Source organism: Osmerus eperlanus, chromosome 5 (genome assembly GCF_963692335.1).
Source record: "Osmerus eperlanus chromosome 5, fOsmEpe2.1, whole genome shotgun sequence".
Taxonomy (NCBI): Eukaryota; Metazoa; Chordata; class Actinopteri; order Osmeriformes; family Osmeridae; genus Osmerus; species Osmerus eperlanus.
Window position 1 is genome coordinate 5,956,138 of NC_085022.1, and position 24,746 is coordinate 5,980,883.

Genomic DNA, 24,746 nt, shown 5'->3' on the forward strand with positions numbered 1-24,746 from the left:
CATCAAAGTACTGCACCTCAGAGGGTAGTGTACCCTCAACTGAATCACAAGGCACTCTCTTTTTTTCTCTTTCACTCTCCCTCGCTTGCACTCTCTCTCTTTCTTTCTCTCTCTCTCTCTTTCTGTCACTCTCCCTCTCTCTCCCTCTCCTTCTCTCTCTGAGGTAGGACTCAGAGTTAAAAAGTTATTTCTAGTAAAACTGCCTCTGATTGTGCTGAGATGCTTTTAAAAGTAGTTGAATAATGTAGCGGCCAACCACCAGCATCTGTCCCTGTGCTGCTACTATACTTATCAATAAATCATCAACATTTCAACCTGAAATGAAGGGAAAAGACTGGCTTCAACCAAGACACAATAAATACTCCAACATTATGATTAGCCTTGTGTTCCTGACATTCCAGCATGACCATTCTCAGAGCTGTGTGAGCACTCCTAAATACACATTTTATCCCTGTGATGTCGGGTGTAAGCTATGATGGAGAATGATAGAAGTTTGGGTTAAGAAGAAAAGATTCATGTGTAATTCATGTATGAAAGAAGTCTGTTTTATTCATGAGATCTTTAAATAGCGTTCCTCCCACCACCCAGATAACACATTACACCTAGGAACACTCATTCCCACTATTATCCATCATCCACCCCTGGACCACCAGCCTCAATGCAGCCACTGTAAGACATCGTACTGGGTCAAATGGCAAAAGTTTACTTGACTTTTAGACTGTTAAGTGCTTCAAATAAATCAAAAAGGAACCCAGAAGAAATCCTAGGACAATTCCCCTCAATAATTTGGTTCAGTGATGTTTCTGAAGAAGGGGTGGGTGAGAGGATGAGAGCAGGAGAGAGGGAAGGAGAGGAAAGGAGACATTGTGCAGTGTGAACTCACGTGATGCCAGATTTGGTACATTGTCCTACCATCTCTCTACATCAGGCCTGACTACCTTTGTGCAAATGTCCTATATTTGAATATTTGCTATGACTCCATACCACTACATCTGAATGTGGACTGTCACAGTTTGTCATTGAGGGGTGGTTGTGGAAAGTAGCCTAGTATACTCATGTGAATGATCAGTGACTAGCTCTGTTTTGGTAGGCACACCCAGTTGAGTGACCTTTTTTTAAAGGACAATGGAATACCCTATAAAACTTTTAAAAAGCAGGATTGAAGTGCTCCGGGATCTATTAGTATGCTTACCATGAAATATACAGTATCTGCCGGTCTACGGTAATGCCATCTTATCCTGGAGCAGGATCAAAGTGCAATGCTCCCATCTTGTGGTGAGATTTGACAACGAGCGATTCGGAGGGGCTGGAAATTTTACTGTTTGCATGTATACGGTTCTATACAATTTGACAGCTATCTAGACTATCAAGAGTAGTATGTCTGAATTGAAGGGGCTATAGACTATACAAATGCGAGCGGTGTAGGTGATATGTGGCTATTGCGCCGGCATTTATCCGTGGTCGTAGATTCGACATGCGCAAGAGTTCCTTTCAACCACGTGACTGGCTAAGCTTACATTACAGTATTTACATGCCTTACTAAAACTCACTACAATACTCAAATATTGACCTTTTACGTCACAAAAAAACGATGTCTGCCGCAAACTTTAAAAACTGCCGGAATATAATGATAACGGGAGCAAGCCGAGGACTCGGTCTGCAGATGGTAGAAAGCCTCGCTACCAGTGGTAACTCACCGGCCAAAATAATAGCTGCCGCAAGGAATCCGAGCGGCGCACAGGTAACCTTCGGTACACATCCCAGCTCGCCAAACCATTCATTTGGTGGTGGAATTTCCAGATATAACTATTTATGTGTGCAACTTAGGTTAAGTAATGTACCACCAAGCATGATAGATTTGTGTGAATTTATTGTTGCAGCAACTGCAGAAGTTGGCAGAGAAATACTCCAATATCCACATAATCACCCTAGGTACGTTTGGGTATGCTAAATGTGTCTGCTTGTGTGTGGGTGGGTGTGTGTGACTGTTTGTCATTGTGTGTGTGTGTGTGTGTGTGTGTGTGTGCGTGCGCGCGCGCGCAAGCGTGTGTGCATCCACGCGCTCATGTGTGTGTATTAAGACAGCTCTAGCCCCAATCCGATATGATTGTGTTGTAATAATAATATCACAGTGTGTTGTGGTCCTGATGTGTTGCAGATGTGATCAGCCAGGAGAGCATTGAGAGGGCCGCACAGGAAGTGGATGTGCTTTTGCAGGAAGAAGGCCTCAACTGTCTGATCAACAACGCTGGGATCAACGTGGTGGCCAACTTTGAGACGGTCACAGCAGAGAAGATGTTGGAGAACTTCCACGTTAACTCTGTGGCTCCGCTCATGATCACAAAGGTACTGACTTCTCCAGAGAAACCATGAATAAATATATTCAGATGATAAATCCCTAATGCACTGTAGCTGTTGGTTACGCTTTTTTACAAACTTTTTACATTTGATGTAACAGACACTTTTTAGCCCCAGCATTTTTGTGATGATACTTGCTATATGTCATGTTATTGTCATGTTATTATGTCATCATGTTATTGTTGTAGAGGATAATATAGAATAGTATAGAATAGGATAGTATTGGATAGTATTGGATAGTGTAGAATAGTATAGGATTGTATTTAATAGGATAGGATAGAATAGTAGTCTAGTATGCCTACATCATGTGGGTAAGTAACTGTCTTTACCAGGCTGTGCTGCCGCTGCTGAGGAGGGCAGCCAGGCAGGGTGGGCCGGGCATGGGCATCCACAGAGCTGCTGTCATCAACATGACCTCCCTGCTGGGCTCCGTGGAACTCAACTGGGGAGACCGGGCCAATAACTTCAAATGGTACCCGTACAGAACCTCCAAGGTACTGGCCCCTACAGAACCTTCAAGGCTCTGGCTAGGTGGGGTGGACAAGGACCTGGCTAATGCGGTTAATGGTTCCGTATTATGAGGTGCGGGCATGGGCATCCACAGAGCTGCTGTCATCAACATGACCTCCCTGCTGGGCTCCGTGGAACTCAACTGGGGAGACCGGGCCAATAACTTCAAATGGTACCCGTACAGAACCTCCAAGGTACTGGCCCCTACAGAACCTTCAAGGCTCTGGCTAGGTGGGGTGGACAAGGACCTGGCTAATGCGGTTAATGGTTCCGTATTATGAGGTGCGTTCGACATGGACTGACTTCATGCATCGCTGCAGCCGGCTGCAGGCGGCTGACTTGAAACAGTGAATTCTGGCTAGGTCACTGTGACGTACCCATCAAAGTACCATGAGATCGATTCGAGAACTGCCGGCTGTGTAGCCCATAGATATATATAAACACTAGATGTCTCGTCCGCGTTGCCGGACAACGGAGTCGAACGTCCGCACATGGCGCTTATGAATGGCGCTTATGAATAATTATGTTTTTTTTTTTTTTATAGAATAGAAGTATGCAGTGGCATAACGACATCTCTGACGTTGATAACAAACCAAACCGTTTCAAAATCGGTTGAAAATTGAGCAAGTTATGGTCAGTTAAAAAGTACATGTAGATTCAACACAATGTTATGGGTGAGCGAGTTGACTGTAGCAAGATGGCCGCCATGTGCGGACGTTCTAGACTCCGCCGTAAGACATCTAGTGTTTACGAGCGCATTTTCGTAAGAGCAACTGCACGGGTTCTAATGACGACACAGCTATTTCATGATTGGCCAGACTCACACACGACAACTTGACGCGTGTTTTGTAATTATTCTGACACATAAGTTTCGCCAACGCTGAAATCCAGACCAATCAGTTTAATTGAATTAAAAATGTGTTGAAGAAAGGGTTTTAGTCCACATCTTCACTAACGGAAAGATTAAGTTTAATTATAAATAAAGTAAAGTAAGCAAACAGCGCTTGATCGGCCATGACTGACGTCAACGCAGCAAACCACGAAAAGCTGGAATGTCCGTCTTCACAAAGCCGTTTTCAACTTCTCCCCGACTGCAAGCGGCTACTCTCACCGGTCGTTTCATGCAGCCGCAGTCTATGTCGAACGCACCTATTATTACATTCTTGTGTCATACACTGTCTTATATGGGGCGCCCTGTTAGCTCACCGGATTAGTGCGTGTACCTGGGTTCGAATATGCCCGGATTCGGCATGTACCGCAGTGACCTGGGTTTGAATCCTCTCCCGGACCCTGTGCTTCATGCCCTCATAAAGCATGAAAAATGCAACAACAACAACCAAAAATATCTAAAAACAAACACACCATCTTACATTTTGCAGTGTCTGTTTTTGCGTTGTGGGGCAGTGCTCAACTGCAGTCGTGTGCGACGTGTATTTATCGTGTGCTGCAATAGAGCGCTCTGAACATGGTGAGCAGGTGCATGGCGGTGGATCTGGTGGAGGACGGGATCCTCTGCATGATGCTGCATCCTGGCTGGGTACGCACCGACATGGGCGGGCCTGAGGTAAGACACACCCAAACACAAAATGATCATGATAATAATGTATTTACTTATCCAAAGTAATGTACAGAGGGGGGATTTCAACCATGTGACATCCAGATCTGCAGTCAAATGTCCAACCACTGAGTTATACTAATCCCCACACCTGTTGATGAGAAACTTTTCCTGCAACTTTTCCTCTCAGTATTTTTAGCTTTCTTATTGTGTTTCAGCAGTTGTGTTACTATGGTTACTGAATGACCCCCTTGACAACTGTGTTGTTGTGTTCCCAGGCTCCCCTCAGTGCCGAGGACAGCATTTCCTCTGTCCTGGCTGTGATTGGTGGACTGACCGAAAAGGATCATGGGTCATTTCTGCACTACACAGGAGAACCTTTGCCATGGTGATAGAGAGCCGATTGGAAGTATGGATTAGTAATTGATCGGTGTGCACATATTTAAGCTTGAGGAGCTGAAAGAGATGAGTAGGTAGACAGTGTCTTGCTCTGTTTGTGTTCAGTGAGAATCAGCATCTGTACCATCTGGAGACAGAGACAACACAACGGGGGTCCAGGATGGGCTTTCACAGTTCTCCCACCCAGAGGAAAATAAGAGCATCTTTTTTGCTGTTACAATATTTAATATTTAAGATGTCTCCAACTTTACTGAGTGTCTCCGGTGTTGTTTAAATGCTGCATTTTGTTAAGCACTCTACTGTCAGTTAGTATTATCAAAGCACAATAAATGTCATGAATGACATGAGAGTTAGTTGTAATAATAGGAAATAGATCAGTTATAAAATACATTTAGGATATCTAAGGTAATCAGACTGGGAGAAGTCATATTCAGTGCTTTTTATACCGTTAAGCACTTACTACTGTAGCTCTGCTGTTAGGCTTCCAGTCTGTCCTAAATAAACTTGTATCTACAATACCTTTCTGCTCCATTTGTCTTCATGCTGCTGGTTGTATAGGTGATGGTTCGAACCAAAAAGAAGAAGGGCCAGTTTTAGTCTTATTGTTCTTCCTCCTTACTTCCTCATTCCGAGAGTACAGTAACATTTCAAGATCTGCTTTGTACGTCTATAGATGCCTGTTCTATGCCTCCAGCCTGCCTGGCTGCATGTCTGACCATTGTCAGGCTGATTGTAAAGCCGTGATGGCAGAAGCTCTTTCAATAAAGTTGCTAGTGTTGACACACCAGGAGGACGGCTAGGGAGGCAGCCACCATCAACCAACCAAACTTGTTAGTCAAAATATGTGCTGCATATCGTGACAGACCAACAGAGGACAGACAGAGGGAGACGGATGCCCTCGGATGAGTCGGCCAAGGAGGCAGAAAAGGCAGCTAGATAGGGCTTCCAATGCATTTGCATTGTTTTGTATGAAACTTCAGGGTGAATGGTTTCCCGAGGTAAGAGCTTTAACTTTAGTGTTGTTATTTTCAATCTTTCCTCAGTTTGTGAACAGTGAAGATCCTAGTGTTGTTTGTGTCAGGATAGCCAAGCTGCCTAGCAAGTCTGTACAACACGAGGAATATCAGAAATAAAAAATGTGAGTTACTGAGGGGTTGTGGTTCACTGTCGAGGACACTGTATTGTTCTGACAGCAAGGTTTACAGGGAGAAGGGCTATAAATGTACTTTCTCTGAAGTATAGCTGACAGTTAGTGAATGTGGAGACCTTTCAGGACACAGAAGCTGAAAATGTCCATCTTTCTTTACTCCCTGTCTTGATTTGCATGCTGCAAACATTTGACTAGTTGGTATCTGTGGGGTGATACAGGTGGAGGCTTGACTGAAATATGGTTCTACTTTCTTCAGAGAGGCTCTGCACAGAGCAATGACCTTCCTCATTCATGACCCTGTGTCCTGGAAGGCCATGCTTTTGCCAATGTCGGAGCAACTGAAATGGATCATCCTGGGAATATCTGTAGTCTTTTTCATTCTGGCGATGGGCCTCCTGTTGTGGCAGACCATCTACTTCTGCACATACACTCCCACACCCCAGGAACCTGGTACGCACGCACGCACACACACACACACACACACACACCAGGAACCTGGTAAGAAAGCACACACACACAAACTCTTTAGGAACAGAACCAAATTCAATGGAACATAAATTTACTGTTTGGAGTCAGGGTGGAAGATGTTATGATAATTGTACCACACATTATTGACCTACATTCTGTTTTCCTCAGATTCTTACCTCCCTCTTGATACCGCACCACAGGGGCCACAGACCCGACACTCGTTCATTCCAAACTACAAGGTAAGCCACTCCAAACAGGCAAGTACTTAAAACAGACTGAACTCTGTAAACTTGAGAACCACCCTGAGTAGAACGGCGCATTTACAGATGGAGGCCCCGAGGTGGACCAGCTCTCCGTCTACGAGCAGCGACCTGCCGGCAGAGCCCGGCTGCAGCTGGCAGGATGTGGAGCGGGAAGCGCAAGGTTCCCTGACGTTCTCCCTCTATCACGACCACGTTCAGTCCCAGCTGGTGGTCACCGTGCTGCAGGCCAGTGGGCTGCAGCCACGAGCTCCCAACCAGAGGCTCCACCCCTTCGTCAGGGTGCGGCTGCTGTGGGCGGGGCCTGTGGAGGAGGGGCGGAGCCTGCAGCGGGTGCAGGGGGAGTGGCAGAGCCGCGTGGTGAAGGACAGTCTCAGCCCCTCCTTTGGGGACCAGTTCATCCACACCCTGGAGCAGGAGAAAGAGCTGGCTCGCTACACAGTCAGGCTGGAGGTACAGCCCTCTGCTCTACACTCTAACACTCTTATGTCCATCCTATGCTACACTGAACACATGTCAGAATCTGACTGTACATCATAGAGACAACAGCATTCTGGGTGCTCTGGAAGCTCACTGGGCTTGAGCAAATACTATCAAGGCTAATGACTAACGCAGGAGCCTTGGTTCATATCCGATAAAGGCTATTTCCTGCATGCATGCTTCCTGTCTCTATCTCTGTCCCTGCTTTCCTGTCTCTTTCCAACTGTCCCATCAATAGCAACAAAGCAACAACAAAAAAGCCCCCCAAAATATCAGTATTCAGAATTTTTTTCAGGTGAGTTTACTGTCCAGCACCCCTGTGGTTTTCCCAGGTGAAGGATTATGACAGCTTCTCCAGAGAAGAGTCTCTGGGCGAGGTGAGGGTTCCTCTGGGTCAGCTCCACATGACCTCCTACCCCCTGGAGCTGCTGAAGGACCTGCACACACCTCAGAAGGTACAACACACACTTACTGAGCCTTGCTCTTCAGACTGTGTAAGATTGTGTGTGTTTGTGTGTCTGTGTGTTTGTGATGTGGGTTAGGGTTTGGTTTAGGTGTGTGTGTGTGTGTGTGTGTGTGTGAGTTGATGTGGGTTTTGTGATGTGGGTTAGAGTTAGGGATGTGTGTGTGTGTGTGTGTTGTCCAGGCTGATTGTGAGTGTGTTTTCCAGGACCTGGTGGGTGAGGTGCTGCTGTCCCTGAGGTTTCTGCCCACCTGCCAGAGACTGGAAGTGGGGCTGTTGAAGATCAGGACTCTGCCACCACACACACACACACAGAAGGGTACTATACGCCTCCCAACACACACACACACACACACACACATACATACATACATAAAGAAACACATAATACAAACTCTCTCACACACACACAAACATACACACATACATACACATTCACACACTGATACACACACACATACATACATGCATACACAAATACACATGGTATAACAATGCTGTCACACAATGCTTCCACCCATGCCAATGTGTCTTTGTGTGTGTCGGTGTGTGTATGTTTGCAGCACTGCATGCCAGGGTCAGTGTCCAGTGTAACCAGGTTCAGCTGCATCATCAGAAGATCTCATACCAGCCCTACACAGAGGTGACCATCTTAAACCAGGTCCTTCCCTTCTCCCTGCCCGAAACTGACATCTATCAGTGTTCCATCCTGCTGTCTGTCTACCACAGCCTGGCAGGCAGGAAGTCAACACGCCGCCTGATTGGTCAAACCAGCCTTGGGAAGGGAGGGGCCTCTGAGGACCAACACTGGAGCTTGATGATGCGATCAGTTCGCCAGCCAATCTCACAGTGGCATCCACTCTTCATCTGAGGCCGGCTTTTTCAAGCGTGCCTCCAGAGCCTGTTTAAGGAGAGCCTGCCCACTCCCTATTAAGCCCCATTATACCGAATTTTGTTGCAGTTCCACCAGAGTTCCACTGGGAGTGATCGCGGTCGAGTGCAAAATGAATGGGAGTCTATGGAGCTAAACGGCTACATTTGTCTCTTTCACCTGATTTTTCGTTGAGAAATCTCAGATTTGATTGTAGTTTTTGCATGTTCTACATGGATTATAGGTAAACATTTGAATGAACGAGTACTTATTTCCTTTTGATTTCTTACAGGGTGAGTCGTTGTTGCCCATAACACGATAGCATTCTGATAATGAATGCTGATTGGTTAGTGAAGGACTGACTACGACCAGAGATCCCGCTTGATGGAATCCAAAGTGGAATCAGAATGTCAGAGCATTAGCAACATTAGCAACAACATTAGCAAGCCAAAACTCTTTCTAGCATGTGTATTGACAGGGAGAGCCTAACTTGTCAGCTATGTTGTCGATGCCTCGAGAGAAAAAAGGAAGTGACCAGAGCTTGCCGTAATGCAGTATCTCTGGCCGTACAATGTGTATGACTTCATTGACATTTTAAAAGGCTTTGTAGAACAAAAGGTGACTTTTTTTAAACCCAGCAGTGTGTATTTTATTTGCCTCCCCTTTTGAATTCAACATTCAAATTACTAAACAAAGAATTATATCCTGAGAAAAGTGGATTTTGAGGGGTATAGCTCCATAGACCTCCATTCATTCTGCACTCGACCGTTAGCGCCCTCATATGGAACTAGAGTGGAACTGCAGAACCCGGAAGTTTCCCGAGAGTGGGAGTTCTCCCCATATTAGACATTCTCTGGTGCCTCCTAGGCAAGACCAGGAAATTATCATAATATTTGATCACAAATATACATTTTATTTAGCCTGACGTTGTCATACTCATAATTCTAGTCAGAATATGAGTCTGATACCGCTCCGTTGGGCTGTGAGTATGGGGCGTGTTTCAACCGAACCCGGAAATAAAATGCCTCTTCGCTCAATTGGATAGACCTACAACCAATCAGAGCAACGTAGTATGTTAACTTTTACCGAATCCCGTAGGAAGGACGGCAAAAAAAATCCATCGACAAATGCCTTGATCGCGTTTCTCTGTTCCTCTTTCAAAATGAATGCGCTGTCGATGTATTCTAAATCAGACTTGATGGCAGAATCTACACATCTCAGCTCTCAAGCGGCAGCCATGTTTGTTGAAAACGAATTCAACCCAAGCACTCTTTGGTGACGTGGTTGATTACGTTACTGTTGATCATCTGTCCATCATCGTATAAAGCCCGCCCTGACAATTTGATTGGTCCGAACAGCTCCTGTTCGGACATAGTTTTTCCCAAAACTAGCGACCCCAGACCTAACTCCCCGACCCAATTTTTTTTGTGGGCGGGGCTAAACTGGGTTGGCACCCAGGCTACATTTGATAATGTACATATTTATTTAACTTGTGTATGTGGACATGTATGAGTGGTATGTGAAGGACTATTACTTGAATGTGAGTGAGAGAATATATTGGCGGTGTTTTTTTATAACAATCTTGCCACTGTTTTATGAAATATATAATGTTATAGTATTTTAAATATTATAGACGGTATATGATCTTCTTGTGCATCAATCGTATGCAGATATCCTTGTTTACCACACGAGGGCACTGTAATACTGGGGGTGTTCAGGCCATGCAGTCATCTCAGCCAAGGGAGATTCGGAACGTTCACAGGTTTCCTTCCTTCCTCCCAGCTGCTATGTCAGGTCATCTCATATTGGTCATTTGGTTTAAGGTGTACAACATCCTGTGTTTGTTTTGAACTGACAGAGAACAGCCAGTGTGTGTGAGAGACAGAAATAATGGTTTGCTAATTGGAAACAAGAAAGCATTGAGAGAGAGAGCAAAAGATAGAGAGAGAGATAGAGTCTGTGAGATAGCACGCTTCTCTCCCCAAAACACAGCTTTGTTGAACCCCACCCCCCCTGCAATCCAGTCTTGTCAAAGCGCAACATCACCATAGGTAAAACCAAGTCATTAAACGCTGACTGTTGCTTCTCAAGGCCATTCCCAGGCATGACCCACCCCCTCTCCCAGCCAATGGGCTGTTGGGGAAGCAGGTAGGGGGTAGAGGATAGGGGATGAGGAGGAGTCATGAGGCCCCAGACTCTTCAGATGTTGACATTAATGGGCAACTGTGATGCCTTTAGTTATATTGTTTGTGATAAAAAAAATAAAATAACAATTGCTTGCTATGCATTTTCCATTTAATTTCATTCACTCACTCACACACTGTATTCACACACGTTCATTCACACACACACCCACACACACACATGCGTACTGATCCGTGTTTGACTGTTGAGAAGCTTTTGGGGACCCTGCAGCCTCAACCTTGGGATGATGTCATCACATTGGAATGCTAGGCCACATACTGACACAGGACAGGAAGCTGGGTCCTTAACAGTAAAGAATCCTGCAGATCTCGACACACAGTTTAAGATTGAACTCACTTTCCACTTTAACTAGTGGTAGTACCACAATTAGGTTCACTCCACCAGTAACCATCTAGTAAACCGTATACATTAAAAGCGGCTAGTTTAGAGCTCATAACCTGTCTCCTGGTCCATCCTTCAGTTTTTTGATTTCCCTCCCCCGCCCTCCATAAGACTTTGGCATCTGAGGCAATGTTAGAGAGCCAACTGTCACCCATCCCCCAGCTCTCTCCCTGATTACTGCAGCAACTCAAACATTTTGAGGACTGCAGACATACGTTTCTGGTGTATCCTAGGCTGTGCTGATCAGTTGTACAGTGGTCAGTTGGAGGGTAGTTAGTGGTAAGATGGTGAATTTAAAGTGGTTATCGCTGTACTGGTGAGTTAGAAGTGGTTGTCACTGTACTAGTGAGTTACAAGTGGTTGGTTTTGAGTTGGAGGTTGGTCAGAGATGTGCTGGCAAGTACATCCCGGACCAACCTCCAACTCCAACATCCTACAGTATATTTTCTGTACTCTCATCTATGTGTTGCCCAAGAAGATTCCATGTCCACATGGTAAACATCTGTCCACATGACTGTCCATGGTCATGTAACATACTGTACATTTTGAGAATATACACTTCTTGTATATCTGAATGACAACAAACAAGTCATTGTTTAATTAATTAATTTTTATTAGTTGACCACAAGTTACAGTAGTTATTTGTTTTTTCTACAGTTTGCAAAGCAAGACTCCCTTTAGAAAATCACAAAGGTAGATGTTTTATTTTTTATAATTATGATATTATGTTCTTTTTTTCTTTATTTGTGCATAGCTAGATACCAGTCGGTATGCAAGATAACTACTTTTTGCAAACTTCTTTTCAGTTCCATTGGTTAGTAGGATGTTGAAGACATAACATTGTTATTCACACAAGAAGAATTTAGCTTGGCTAGGTTGTTGTATAAACAACTGATTGTATCACTATACAGGACAGCAGGTTAGCACAGCCTGAGGCTGGACACCTACAGTATACTGGCTTTAGAGTAACTATGCAAAACTTTATACCCCAGGTGTTTTAACACATACGTTGAATTCACAGAAGATCTACAGCAGGAGAATGAGATGTTTTGGTATTGACAGAAAATAAAATGTAGAGCATCCTAGCTCTACGTGAATGGAATGGCATCGCCATGAACACACAACTGTGACGTAGCATGTGGAAACACTGTTTTCTTATTAAGAAAAATACATATTCCATTCAAGGAAAAATGGAAGCACTTCATCCAATGGTACTGTATTTACTGGGAATACTGGGTAAGTACTTGGTGTATATAAGTATTGTTTGCACTTTTAATACTGTATTTACGCTATGTGATGTGGTAGGTACTGCTTGTATTGTCTGTGTACTAGATATTTATTAGATGTGTACTAGGCATGAACTAACTATATTTGTGTGCGTGTGTGATAACAAGATGAAGTGGCCAGAGACAACACTGTCCGCGGCAAACAATGCTTGTCAGTGTCAGTAAAAAGGTAGATCAGTCAGACAGTTTTGGTGAGACTGTCATTCACTGTCAAGTAAAAACCCAGTTGTCTCAGTATCTGACCAATAAAGTGCAACCAACAAACAATGTTTGTCAATGTTTCTTAAAAAAACTAAAAGTGGAAAGGAAAGTGCTGCTGACATGGTAACCACCAATGCCAGGCGAGAAAGAGGTTCATTAGATAAAACAATAACATCAACATTACTGTCAACAGTGACACTGTCTGTTAACAGAGAAATACAAAAATGTAATATGCATTCAACAGAACTAGCAATCACAGTCTAAGTAACAAATTACAAAAACAAAAATCTAGTAATAAGGAGGTTAAATTAGTCAGTAAATTCCAGTTCTGAAGATTAATAAACAATCAAATCATTTCTAGATGAAGGTTAAAACCCCTCTAAATGATTTTCTTTTGTCATAATCATTATCAGTTCACAGTTTACCCTCCCCCTGCTCTCCTCACTGCACACAATGTCACAATATGTCACAACAAAACACAGCAGCCAATGACAAAAGCAGTTAATGACATTTGGGCGAACTGTCGCTTTAAAGGTCAGCTACTATTGTATGTGTTTATCATGTTGTATTTACACTTCATATTAACAAGACATTGGGAAATCGCTGTTTACATTTTCAAGCTGACCCTGCTGCACTATGACCACTGGTGGGAGTGAGAGTGATGAGTTAGACAGAAAGTCGGAATAGGCTCTAACGTCATCAGCAGAAGCTGGACCTTGGTCATATGTTGATGAGTCATACAGTAGATAACAGGTGAGGTCAGCAGGGGGGTTCAGTTATTTTCCACTCATAGAAGAGGGGTTTTTTCCATCAGGGAATGATGCATGGATACATTGATACAATGTTGACTTTCCAAAATAAGGATCTACTCTGGGGGAATGTACAGGAAAAATCGGAGGCCCTTTACTTCCTTCTCACGATCTTCCCACAGAGATTTTTAGTTTTCACTCGCGACTACGGGGGGGTGACCATGACAACAACGGGAGTATGGAATGAAAGGTAAATGCTTAATAGCGTGAACACTGAGCAGTAATGCATACTGAGACTTCCCTTCAGATATCTGGGGATGGGTCCCACAGGGGCAAGACTGCAGGCCCCATAACAGCCTTGTCATGCACTCTGACTGGCTGAGTTAAAGTGCAGAGGTTGCGTGGCTCCTCCCCTTTAAACGCCAAACATCCTCTTCTGCTTGAAGTATGCCTCAAACCTGGCCTGGGCGTATTCCTGAAACACATGAAACACTAACGTCAAACCTGGGATGGGCATATTCCTGAAACACCAGTTCAGACCTAGCCTGGGCATATTTCTGAAACACCAGTTTCAGACCTGGCCTGGGCGTATTCCTGAGATACAGGCACACTAAGTCATACCTGGCCAGAGAGTATTAATGAAAAACCAGCTTCAGACGTGTCCAGGGTATATTCCTAAGACACATCACACACTATCGTCATACCTGGAGCAGCCTCTGCTCCAGTATTCCCTTGTTACCCTGACACAGCAGATATTTATGGCAGTCAGAGTGCTAAAGGCGATGTGGCACAGGCACAAATCTGTCTGTGTGTCCCACTGCCACCAAATGGGTCACGTCACCAGCTGAGAAACATTCGCTACGGTGACAGAGAATCACCATGGAGACAGATACCTTGTTAACAGACACCTTGTTACTGACACTCATGGTAACAGGGACCATGGTAACATACACTTTGGTAACAGGGACCATGGTAAAAGACACTAACCATGTAGCCGAACTCGATGGTGGAGATCCTGGACTGTATGATGGACCACAGACCCCAGAACAGGTGGGAGGCCATAGCAAACCTGGTCAACAGACCCACAGACAGGTTAGTAGACAGACAGGCTGGTCACAGACAGACAGGTCTGGTCAACAGACAGACAGGCTGACTAACAGACAGGCCTTGGTAACCACCTTAACTAACCTGTTGACTTCAATGTACATCTCCTCTAGAATGTTCTTCTGGTCCTCCTCAGCGAGGTTCTCGAAGCCCCGGTCAGACTCCCGCAGGTAGCTCCCAAAGAAATGCAGCTGAGGAGAGAACTCACATGACTGGATGATGTAGCGTGGAGCTGTCCCTGACCTACGTATCAGGTCTGGGTGCACTAGATGCTACCTTTACAAGGAGGGAGGAGGACTGTCTGCTTGAGAAGGTCTCAAACTCTGAGCTCATCAAACTCTCAGATCTCGGTCTTGGAGGTGGTGGAGGTGGTGGCTCTTCACCCCTGGTCCTGACAGTATATACCTGATACACAGCCCTGGTCCTGACAGTATATACCTGGTACACCCCTATACACACCCGATACACAGCCCTGGTCCTGACAGTATATACCTGGTACACCCCTATACACACCCGATACACAGCCCTGGTCCTGACAGTATATACCCGATACACAGCCCTGGTCCTGACAGTATATACCCGATACACAGCCCTGGTCCTGACAGTATATACCTGATACACAGCCCTGGTCCTGACAGTATATACCTGATACACAGCCCTGGTCCTGACAGTATATACCCGATACACAGCCCTGGTCCTGACAGTATATACCCGATACACAGCCCTGGTCCTGACAGTATATACCTGATACACAGCCCTGGTCCTGACAGTATATACCTGATACACAGCCCTGGTCCTGACAGTATATACCTGATACACAGCCCTGGTCCTGACAGTATATACCTGGTACACCCCTATACACACCTGATACACAGCCCTGGTCCTGACAGTATATACCCGATACACAGCCCTGGTCCTGACAGTATATACCTGATACACAGCCCTGGTCCTGACAGTATATACCTGATACACAGCCCTGGTCCTGACAGTATATACCCAATACACAGCCCTGGTCCTGACAGTATATACCCGATACACAGCCCTGGTCCTGACAGTATATACCCGATACACAGCCCTGGTCCTGACAGTATATACCTGATACACAGCCCTGGTCCTGACAGTATATACCTGATACACAGCCCTGGTCCTGACAGTATATACCCGATACACAGCCCTGGTCCTGACAGTATATACCTGATACACAGCCCTGGTCCTGACAGTATATACCTGATACACAGCCCTGGTCCTGACAGTATATACCTGATACACAGCCCTGGTCCTGACAGTATATACCTGGTACACCCCTATACACACCTGATACACAGCCCTGGTCCTGACAGTATATACCCGATACACAGCCCTGGTCCTGACAGTATATACCTGATACACAGCCCTGGTCCTGACAGTATATACCTGATACACAGCCCTGGTCCTGACAGTATATACCCGATACACAGCCCTGGTCCTGACAGTATATACCTGATACACAGCCCTGGTCCTGACAGTATATACCTGATACACAGCCCTGGTCCTGACAGTATATACCTGATACACAGCCCTGGTCCTGACAGTATATACCTGATACACAGCCCTGGTCCTGACAGTATATACCTGACACACAGCCCTGGTCCTGACAGTATATACCTGATACACAGCCCTGGTCCTGACAGTATATACCTGACACACAGCCCTGGTCCTGACAGTATATACCTGATACACAGCCCTGGTCCTGACAGTACATACCTGTTGGGCTTTGGTGGGGTAGTTCTGGGAGGTGACCTTAAAGAAGGGGAACTTCTCATAGCTGTAGTCATACATCCATTCACAAAAGTGATTGCCAATGTCAAAGCCCCTGCAGATGACAAGAGGAAACACATGAACACATAGAAATCTAAAACCACCACTTACAAGTCACATTTTTATTAACATAGCAAGCATGCTATGTTAATCTTGAATACTTTCTGCCACTATGTGAACACATTTAAGAAACGTAATTTAAATAAAGAAAATAATTAGTATTATGGCAGGCAGAGGGCAGAGTATTTTGTTTTTACTTTATCAAGCTATTGCCTAGACATACTTGGTGTAGAACGAGAGGGAGACATGAGCTAGTGAAAAAGACAAAAAGTTCGAGAGAGTGAGAGAGCGAGGGGAAGAAAGAGAGGAAAGAGAAAGAGGCACGAGGTGCAGAGCCCTAGACACGTGTGATGCGAGGGAGGGAAGCAGGGGGGCTGGTGTAATGCGAGGGAGGGAAGCAGAGGGGCTGGTGGGGGAGTTTCACACTGAGCTACCAGGCCTCCACAACACAATAACAGGGGCAGCCTGGCTTCCAAGAAATGAGGCACCAAAACATTCCAGGATTTACTGAAATCCAAAATCCCAGTACAGTAACAGTCAGGAGGAATTACAGTAGTAATTCTGTAGTGTTGTCCACACTTAAATAGTACAGCATTGGAAAAATAATTAGGGGATATTAATGGCTTAATAGGACTTAGGAACAACGTTTTTATTTAAATGTACAGAAAATTACAAACATTGAGAAAACTGTGGAGCATCTGTGGCCTCATGGCGTGTTACAAAGTCTCACCAGTCTCAGTTTTCTAACAAACTGCATCAACAAATGCATAGAATGCCATGACTGTGAGTCATGGATGTGTCAGAGCAACCTTAAATAGTGGTTGGAAACATGAGAAATACAGGGGAAGGCTGAACCCTCTAAACACATCGGTAAACTTGCTTTATGGAACAGGCCTCAGGTACACGAACCGTCAAATGACATTAGGTTATGTTAAAAGTCACACCGTAAGACATAATAAGATGTCCTCCCTGAAGATTTGATATGAAACAAGAGGACAATATGTCCTCCCTGGAGAGGAAACAATGGGAGTAATTAGACCTGTGAGTGTCTAACTGGCTGTAGTCCAGAACATTCCTCTACTTAAATAGAGGTGGCCAAACCGTCAAGGTGAAATAGTGTCATAGTGTGGGTGTCTGTGTGTGTGTCTTTGTGTGTGTGTGTGTGTGACTGTGCCCGTGGACCAACCTGAAGTTGTAGCTGCTGTATTCAAAGTCGATTAACATGAGCTTCTGCTTGTCTGAACCCTCACGTCCATGAAGCAGCAAGACGTTTCCTGAAACCAGACCAGATGCAGTCCAATCAAAACATCAACAGGGTTTTACAAACACGTTTTACATGTACTCACATCTCCATGCACACACACACGGAGCGGCCTCGTACCTTCTTGACAGTCGTTATGACAGAAGACAACAGGCGAGTGGGTGGAGTCTAGAAGGAACCTGCAGCAACAAAAGGTGATTTGATATTTTATATTGGATAGTGTAGTATAGTATTGTGTAGTATAATATTGTGTAGTATAGTATAGCATAGCATAGCATAGCATAGTGGGCGCCGTACTTGAGGGTGTCCATCTCGTGAGGGAGGTTGTAGCCCAGCAGGCGGTTGAACCTGTGTGTGAGGCTCTCCTTGGTGAAGGAGATCCTCAGAACCTGCTTCAGATACCTGCAGACAGGAGCAGCAGCGGTCAGACTGGGAGGCAGTACACTCACTGTTCCACCACGTTGCTCTCTGTTGTTCTACCATATTGTATACAATAATATTAAGATAACAGAATGGAATTAAATAACATTGAAATAATGACATTAAAGAGGTACAATACAATTTTACCATTATGTTACCCTCTCATTTTACCCCTCTCTTTGATCGTTTGGTTCTTCTTCTACTCTGAGGTCTTTTACCCCAGACAATATCCAGCCTGTGATGGGGATTAGCTAACCAAAACGGACGTGCCACGTCTCCACAGGAGATAATGCTGATAACGGTGTTTGTTCACTGACGTCGAGATCAGACCACGCTCTGCTATCACTGGGTCACCTACTGGCTTCCCAGTCATCACCTGAGATGTTGAATGTTACGCAACCATGGTTTCTTCAGCCTTCTAGAACAAACCTATACGTTGTTACTGGTTCTCAAGGAACAGAATGGAACACTTACAGAACAAAACCACCACTCCTGAGTTGTTGGAATAAAATCCAGTCTATCGTTCTAAGCCCCCACGCCACTCACTTATAATGCATTAATTGCCAAGAATGGAAGTTGAACCTGAAACCTCTTGATCTGCTCTAACCACCCACCCCACTGAAATATGTTTGAACAGAACAGAATCACTCACTTCTCCATCGTTCCAAACAACCACTTGGGCTCCTTGTTGAAGGGCATTCTCATTGCGTGGAACTTGGCCATCTTCTCTGCAATCTCCGCTGAGACACTGGGCACGCTCAGTTCAACCGTCTCCAGCTTGCGGCTCTAGCGACAGAAAGACATGGTCATGTGACACGCTGCTTTCTGGTTCCTCAGTATCCTGTATCTCCCCTCAATGTTTAGGACGCAGGACAACTGTTGACATGACATTAACACAGATTGTCTTGGCTCTGATCGTCTCATTTAAACACACACACACACAAGGGTTTTGAGCAGCCTCAGACATAACTCACAGGAACATACTGCTCCAGCCTTCCCTGGGGAAAGATGCCGTAGAGTTTAGGCCCCAACTCCCTCTCAGCTAGGATGGCAAACATCACACTTTCCAGGACCATGGCCTCCGCCCCCTGAAACACACACACACACACACTGTTACACACGCACACACATCGCAATCACACAAAACATAGGTCTGCACACTTTGCCAGGGGTTAGAGATGGACCGGTATGAGGTTCCAGATACCTGCACCAGTATAGACGTTAGGACATACGCGTTACAGTTCACAGCTGTGGGTAAGTGAATGTAGCAGTAGTGGGCCTGGTTGCCCTGGAGCAGGGAAGACAAGGGACAGATTGTTTTAGAGAGTATGCGAGAGAGATAAAGCGAGAGCGAAAGCGAGAGACAAAGCGAGAGAGAGAGAAATAGAGAAAGAGAGCTGGCCAGGCCACCAATCACTGCAGCGGCTGAGCTGGAGAAGACAGCACAGCTTTTCTACACAAAAACAAGTCAAGGACATTATCTAGGTGCCATGGCTCGGCACAGCCAGACTACCAGAGGAGCTTTAGAGGAGGAGTTACTCTGGTGTAGCAGAGGGAGAGCTCTCTGCCGGGGACACAGCACCACTGTATTTAATAGGTTTAGTATAGACCGGGCCCTAACCCGTTTTAATAACCTATGAATGCATGTGTCCAACTTCAGTCTTTACTCTTTAACACATCAGACATTTATCATTTCATTTCTCCAAAGAAAGCAGGAAAGAAGGTTACTAAACAGAATCATACACGGTCTAGGACTTATCACTGTAGTCACTGTAATCAATGTTAGTGCGAACATGTTTTCTACTGAGGAAACTGATGATCTCCTCAGCTGCTGCTACCAACACCTGCGTCTATTGTACTGGAGAGGACAGGACAACGATCACCCCTTGAGCTCACACTAACATCTTCTAATTAGAATGGGGTGGTTATGCAACACACAGCCACAGTGCTGACAGCGGTAGCTGTAAATCTACTGAAGGGGTATTATCTTTATTACAATAACCGTCCTTGGACACATACAGAAGAGGCTTAAAGTCTAATATCCGATTCATTACTAACCATCTGAGCTGCTATGATTATTATTTGCATCGCAAGAATATATTGCTTTTTTCTTTGTGTCTGATTCCACTGCAAAGCAAGGACATCGGAAAATTCTAACTGGCATAGCTCACACAATGAGAGTCAGGGACAATTGAGGTTTAGGTCAAGTATGTTAGGGTTAGACCTGGTCATGATCAATACACTAGCTTATCTGATAAGACATCTGGAGAGATGGCCGATTACTTACTTGAGATTGATTTTCTTTGTTGGATTGTCTGGACTCTCCTTTATTACATGACATCTATCAATGAAAGAAAACAAGGTACATGAGTACACACGAATCAATCACAACAATGAGTCGGCAGGACTCACACACAGTCCTCTAGTGGGACACACACCACTAGCTCCCATGGCTGTAGAGGACAGAGGGCACGGTCTAGTTCCCATGGTCCCCCAGGACAGAGGACATGGGGATGTAGAGGGGGTACGGGTGATAGCCCTCATTGGAGGACTGGTCAGTACCAGATATGTTTCCCCCTGCGGAGGGTAGACAACAGTATTTCTATGTCCCTCACCTCAGAAGATGACCTGAACAACCCTGCACCATCATATCTGTGGTGATAACCGGTTTTAAGACGGTTTGAGGTAGTCACCTGATGATCAAAGGGTGATGGAATGTTAGTTGATCAGCCGACAGGTTCTAGAAACCCTCCCCTACATTATTGTAAATATGAGTCATCTAGTCAAACATTAGTCAGTCTCTGGTGCTAATTTTTGTTCAAGCCAACTAGTTAATTTCTCGTTGAAACCCACTAGGAAGACTTTAACCCCATATTTTCTTCACAGATGGACAGGCAGGGTGTTTGTAGTCAGTCACTGTCATCACAGCAGAAAGACATCACATGGTCTGAGGTTGAGATTCAGGGGAAGGGTAGGCTACTTCATAACAAAGGAGTTTTTACCAACACTCCTTTAAGCATCTCACTAACTTGTCTCACTGCTTTATTTAACAACTAAATACTGTGGCTTCTAAGCACAAATCTATAGATAGGACCAGAGAACAGAAGCCCCTGTTCCAGATGTTCCACAGTGGAGAGGTTCTCAGGATTGACCTGCGAGGTGTGTGTGAACTTTGTGGTGGGCTGAGACTTCAGGGATCTCATACTGTACCGTGTGGTGTGTAGGGGTCGCCTGGCAACAAGAGTGCTCAAGGCACGCTCCTTTGGATAGCCTACGGCAAAGAACACACGCATATACAGCCTTGGTGGTACATGACCTCACAACAAACATCATCCACACCAAAACACACACGCATATGCAGTATGCACACGCACACACACACACACACACACACACACACACACACACACACACACACACAAATACACTCACTCGTTCACACTCTGCTCACTCACTGAGGACATCCTTCGGGTGTGCTGTCTGACAAGTTATGAGGGCAGCCTACAGTTTTGTCTGATGGGAAACACAGCAGACCTCCTACACCAAGTGGAACTCATAAGCACTCAAAGGTACAGTGGAATCATAACATACAACATCAGTTACCGTCCTTTTCTTGTAAGACAGTTTGATGTCAGTGAGATCAATATTACAATGTTTGTGTGTTGAAACTACATATAATTATTTGTATAAGTATTCTGAAACGTGATCAGGCTACTTAAGTTCAGTAAATTTAAGAAGGAAATACAGTTTATGGGACACACCTGTAGGATGGCACCATACAGGCGCAGGAGGATGTTCCGGGGTTCCTCTCCCAGAGAGCTGAGACTGTCTGGCAGGGCGCACAAGAACAGCTTGTTGCTAAGGCCTCCCCTGTCACGACACCAGATAGGAACGACACATTTAGTCCGCATGAACGTTTGTGGCCTAATTAAATATTCGCTTTAAACCCGGACTGAAGACATCAATGATGTAGACACCAACATCCTTTATAGGCCTAAATGGCTCTGAGACAATCAATTAAAAATCAAATAATGAACATAGGCTGCGGATATAAAATAATCGAGACAAATAAACTTAAAGGATGCTATTGTGGCCATGAAACCCAAACTGTTTGGCTATGCTACATAGCTTAAAAGACAAAAAAAAACGTAGGCCTATTCACATTTGAAGAAAACTATTTTTTTCGGAAAAATAACATGGGTTGTGAGATTTAGTATCATATATATGTGTCACATTAAAATACATATATTCAAACCTTATAATGCTGATCTGGAAATCTTCCTCTGACACAGTTTTCCATGCGCCATGGAGAAATTCTTTGCACCATAAATACGCTTTGCGTTTCGTCTCTAGCTCAGGCTCATCAGGCCGGATGATGTCTTTGCAGTCTTCAGTGTCTGGGTGAACCACCAGTGCGTTCTCTGTAACAAGGCGGTCCAGCGACATAGACGGAGAAGAAGACACTCCGTTGATGAATTTAGTCTTCATATTAATAGGAAACTTTAGCCAACAGCTCAAATAAATATTTATGCAAATATAAGGGTCTCTTCGGGGTAAACGCCGCTGTATAAAATATATTTATTTGCGCTTCTAGTATTAAGGAACACCAATAATCTTGAGTGAATTTTTTTTAAAGTGAAATAGTTTCTTTCCAATGCAGTTTGCTGTGAAGTCGTAGGTCTGTTCACTGTGTTTGAATGAATCGACTGAAGCTCCTTTCCTTGCTGCGCCACAAGATAGAGGCGTTTGCTAAATGCGTCACTGTATTATATTCCCCCTATTGGTTGGCTCAGACACAACCCTTCCAAGGACCAAAACAAAAGATGTGTAAAATGATGCATGAGTGAATGAGATCCGTATACAATACTTAACCGCTTCGTCATAAACAACCCACATCGGATGCGCGAAATATAAAATACATTCTAGACAAATGTAGCGTATAATAGGCCTACACAACTGTTGACCTAATTTCTTAGACCACCATCGAACCTGGCTTAATCGACACGTAGGGCACGATTACAGCACAGCTCAAATAGAGTTTTGCCAGGTTTGTCTAGATGTCAAACTCAGGCTAGTAAGAATACGATTTTTCTACAACGACATCGTTCTATTAAGACCGTCCATAGAGTGGAAAATGTCAGCATCTGGCCAACAGTCGTCGGTCGGAAACTTCACTGTAGTAAACAACAGCGCCACCTTCTGGACACTCGGAAGTTATTATTTCTTGTTCCGAAACGCCCACTGGTGTCTCTTCTTCCCACTTGTTTGATTACGCCCACTTTCGAAAATACACCCACGCATCCCGTTATCTACGGTCAGTGTACCACTTGGGGCCATTGGTTTTTCTATTTTGCAACCCTTTTTGACAAACGCAAAATAGGGCCGTAATGTCGTTTTGTCACTTTAGTAACTCAAACACACATTTACAACGGTTTCGTTTTGGAATAATGAAATAACCATACAACGCAAATGGTATAAGCAGGGTTCTAAATTAACACCCGCCAACCCGCCAAATGCGGGTTAAAATTCATTTTGGCGGGTGTTAATAAAAACTCACTAGCCAGTTTGGCCGGTGACACATGATGCATTACATGAATGATACATAAGGCTCTGTTCTCGGCATGGTTCTCGGTCATTTATCGCCCTGGCAGTACTTCATATAAGTTTCCCATGAACACTGTGCCGTAATGCTACGTTATAACGTTTTATACGCCCATTGGCTGCGCGCAGTTAAAATGAAACCGGCGCGAGAAACCGTGGAAACGAATGGAGCGTCCACCAGAAAACACAAGGAAGTAAAACGAAGCATAGCGGATAATAGGAGGTAATAAGAGCTAGCTAGAGTAGAAAAGTAAAGTCAAAAGTTAACTTAATGCGGCGGTGGTTAGGACAAACTTCTGGGGGCGAGAAGAGGAACGAGGCAGGGGATGAGGATATTGATAGCACTAGAGAAACGAAGAAAAGAAAATGTAATGCCAAATGGCTGACGGGTCGGGAATGGCTTGTGTTTGACAATGAAAATGTTGTCATGTTTTGTAAGGATTGCCGCATGTAGTCTACGCATAAGAAATATTATGTTGCTTACTGACACAGTCTTCTGTAATGTAAATACACTGTTCTTAATAAAGAGTATATTAGGTCAGTTTAAAGATCCTGTAAAGTGGACCTGGAAACGAGTTTTAAGTTCGCCACACCACAGAATAATGTGTTATTAACTACCCATCCAAATTCGAATGAAAAAATAACACCAAGTATATTAAATTAGGCTTTGAAATCTGAAAAAAATCAGCAGTCTTCTCTGCTTGAGACTGGGGGGGCGTGTCGCCTGAAGGAGCTGAAGCTCCGCCCCTCGCTGCCTAGTGCCTACCTCCGACCCAGATAATGGACGCTATGTCAAGCCGAACAAAACCGTATAGAATTAGAATTTATTTGTTCAATGAGTGAAACATACAGATGCATGTAAATGAAATGTTCCCCTTAGCTGTAACAGTAAAAATGGACACCAGAGACAGCAGACAGTGAGCTCTCCAACTAGGCTACTTCTAACACATTAGCTACCATTTCACTAAAATACCATCATTCTACACAGAGTAGCCTAATATCAATTTAGCGGTTTGCACTAACTCATATTTTATTTATATTTTAGTCATTTAGCAGACGCTCTTATCCAGAGCGACTTACAGTAAGTACAGGGACATTCCCCCGAGGCAAGTAGGAAGTACCTTGCCCAAGGACACAACGTCAGTTGGCATGACCGGGAATCGTACT

General features: G+C 44.6%; 3 protein-coding genes across 4 annotated transcripts; 2 read left to right on the top strand and 1 right to left on the bottom strand.

The window, feature by feature from the left end:
* Positions 1 to 1,276: 1,276 nt before the first annotated feature.
* si:dkey-12e7.4 (uncharacterized protein LOC558132 homolog) lies at positions 1,277 to 5,332 on the top strand. The gene is made up of 6 exons (XM_062461446.1): positions 1,277 to 1,741; positions 1,881 to 1,932; positions 2,159 to 2,346; positions 2,691 to 2,852; positions 4,322 to 4,432; positions 4,702 to 5,332. The coding sequence occupies exons 1-6, from the start codon at positions 1,592 to 1,594 to the stop codon at positions 4,813 to 4,815; spliced, it is 777 nt and encodes a 258-aa protein (XP_062317430.1). The 5' UTR covers positions 1,277 to 1,591; the 3' UTR covers positions 4,816 to 5,332.
* Positions 5,333 to 5,552: 220 nt separating this feature from the next.
* syt19 (synaptotagmin XIX) lies at positions 5,553 to 12,543 on the top strand. Its single transcript, XM_062461419.1, has 7 exons — positions 5,553 to 5,820; positions 6,229 to 6,422; positions 6,609 to 6,679; positions 6,767 to 7,153; positions 7,513 to 7,635; positions 7,851 to 7,962; positions 8,207 to 12,543. Exons 2-7 carry the CDS (start codon positions 6,248 to 6,250, stop codon positions 8,512 to 8,514), a joined length of 1,176 nt encoding a protein of 391 aa, XP_062317403.1. The 5' UTR covers positions 5,553 to 5,820; positions 6,229 to 6,247; the 3' UTR covers positions 8,515 to 12,543.
* Positions 11,879 to 23,126, bottom strand: chka (choline kinase alpha). 2 transcript variants are annotated; one of them, XM_062461414.1, is made up of 12 exons: positions 22,234 to 23,126; positions 21,740 to 21,848; positions 20,266 to 20,319; positions 18,953 to 19,066; positions 18,631 to 18,764; positions 17,856 to 17,960; positions 17,679 to 17,737; positions 17,484 to 17,571; positions 16,184 to 16,292; positions 14,525 to 14,631; positions 14,324 to 14,405; positions 11,879 to 13,811 (listed from the first exon to the last, which is right to left on the bottom strand). In XM_062461414.1, exons 1-12 carry the CDS (start codon positions 22,464 to 22,466, stop codon positions 13,752 to 13,754), a joined length of 1,254 nt encoding a protein of 417 aa, XP_062317398.1. In that variant the 5' UTR covers positions 22,467 to 23,126; the 3' UTR covers positions 11,879 to 13,751. The 2 variants fall into 2 exon arrangements, with proteins under 2 accessions (XP_062317398.1, XP_062317399.1); XM_062461415.1 differs by lacking the exons at positions 21,740 to 21,848; positions 22,234 to 23,126 and adding an exon at positions 21,189 to 21,638.
* Between the last annotated feature and the right edge of the window lie 1,620 nt (positions 23,127 to 24,746).

Excerpts from the sequence above, each read along its gene's own strand:
- si:dkey-12e7.4 (XM_062461446.1), top strand. The coding sequence starts at position 1,592 with ATGTCTGCCGCAAACTTTAAAAACTGCCGGAATATAATGATAACGGGA. Across the intron at positions 2,347-2,690 it reads CTCCGCTCATGATCACAAAG|GCTGTGCTGCCGCTGCTGAG; the intron begins GTACTGACTTCT and ends TGTCTTTACCAG. Across the intron at positions 4,433-4,701 it reads CCGACATGGGCGGGCCTGAG|GCTCCCCTCAGTGCCGAGGA; the intron begins GTAAGACACACC and ends TTGTGTTCCCAG.
- syt19 (XM_062461419.1), top strand. The coding sequence starts at position 6,248 with ATGACCTTCCTCATTCATGACCCTGTGTCCTGGAAGGCCATGCTTTTG. Across the intron at positions 6,423-6,608 it reads TCCCACACCCCAGGAACCTG|ATTCTTACCTCCCTCTTGAT; the intron begins GTACGCACGCAC and ends TGTTTTCCTCAG. Across the intron at positions 6,680-6,766 it reads CGTTCATTCCAAACTACAAG|ATGGAGGCCCCGAGGTGGAC; the intron begins GTAAGCCACTCC and ends GCGCATTTACAG.
- chka (XM_062461414.1), bottom strand. The coding sequence starts at position 22,466 with ATGAAGACTAAATTCATCAACGGAGTGTCTTCTTCTCCGTCTATGTCG. Across the intron at positions 20,320-21,739 it reads TGTATGGTGCCATCCTACAG|ATGTCATGTAATAAAGGAGA; the intron begins GTGTGTCCCATA and ends TTTCATTGATAG. Across the intron at positions 14,632-16,183 it reads ACCCCACCAAAGCCCAACAG|CTGCATTTCTTTGGGAGCTA; the intron begins GTATGTACTGTC and ends TTCTCTCCTCAG.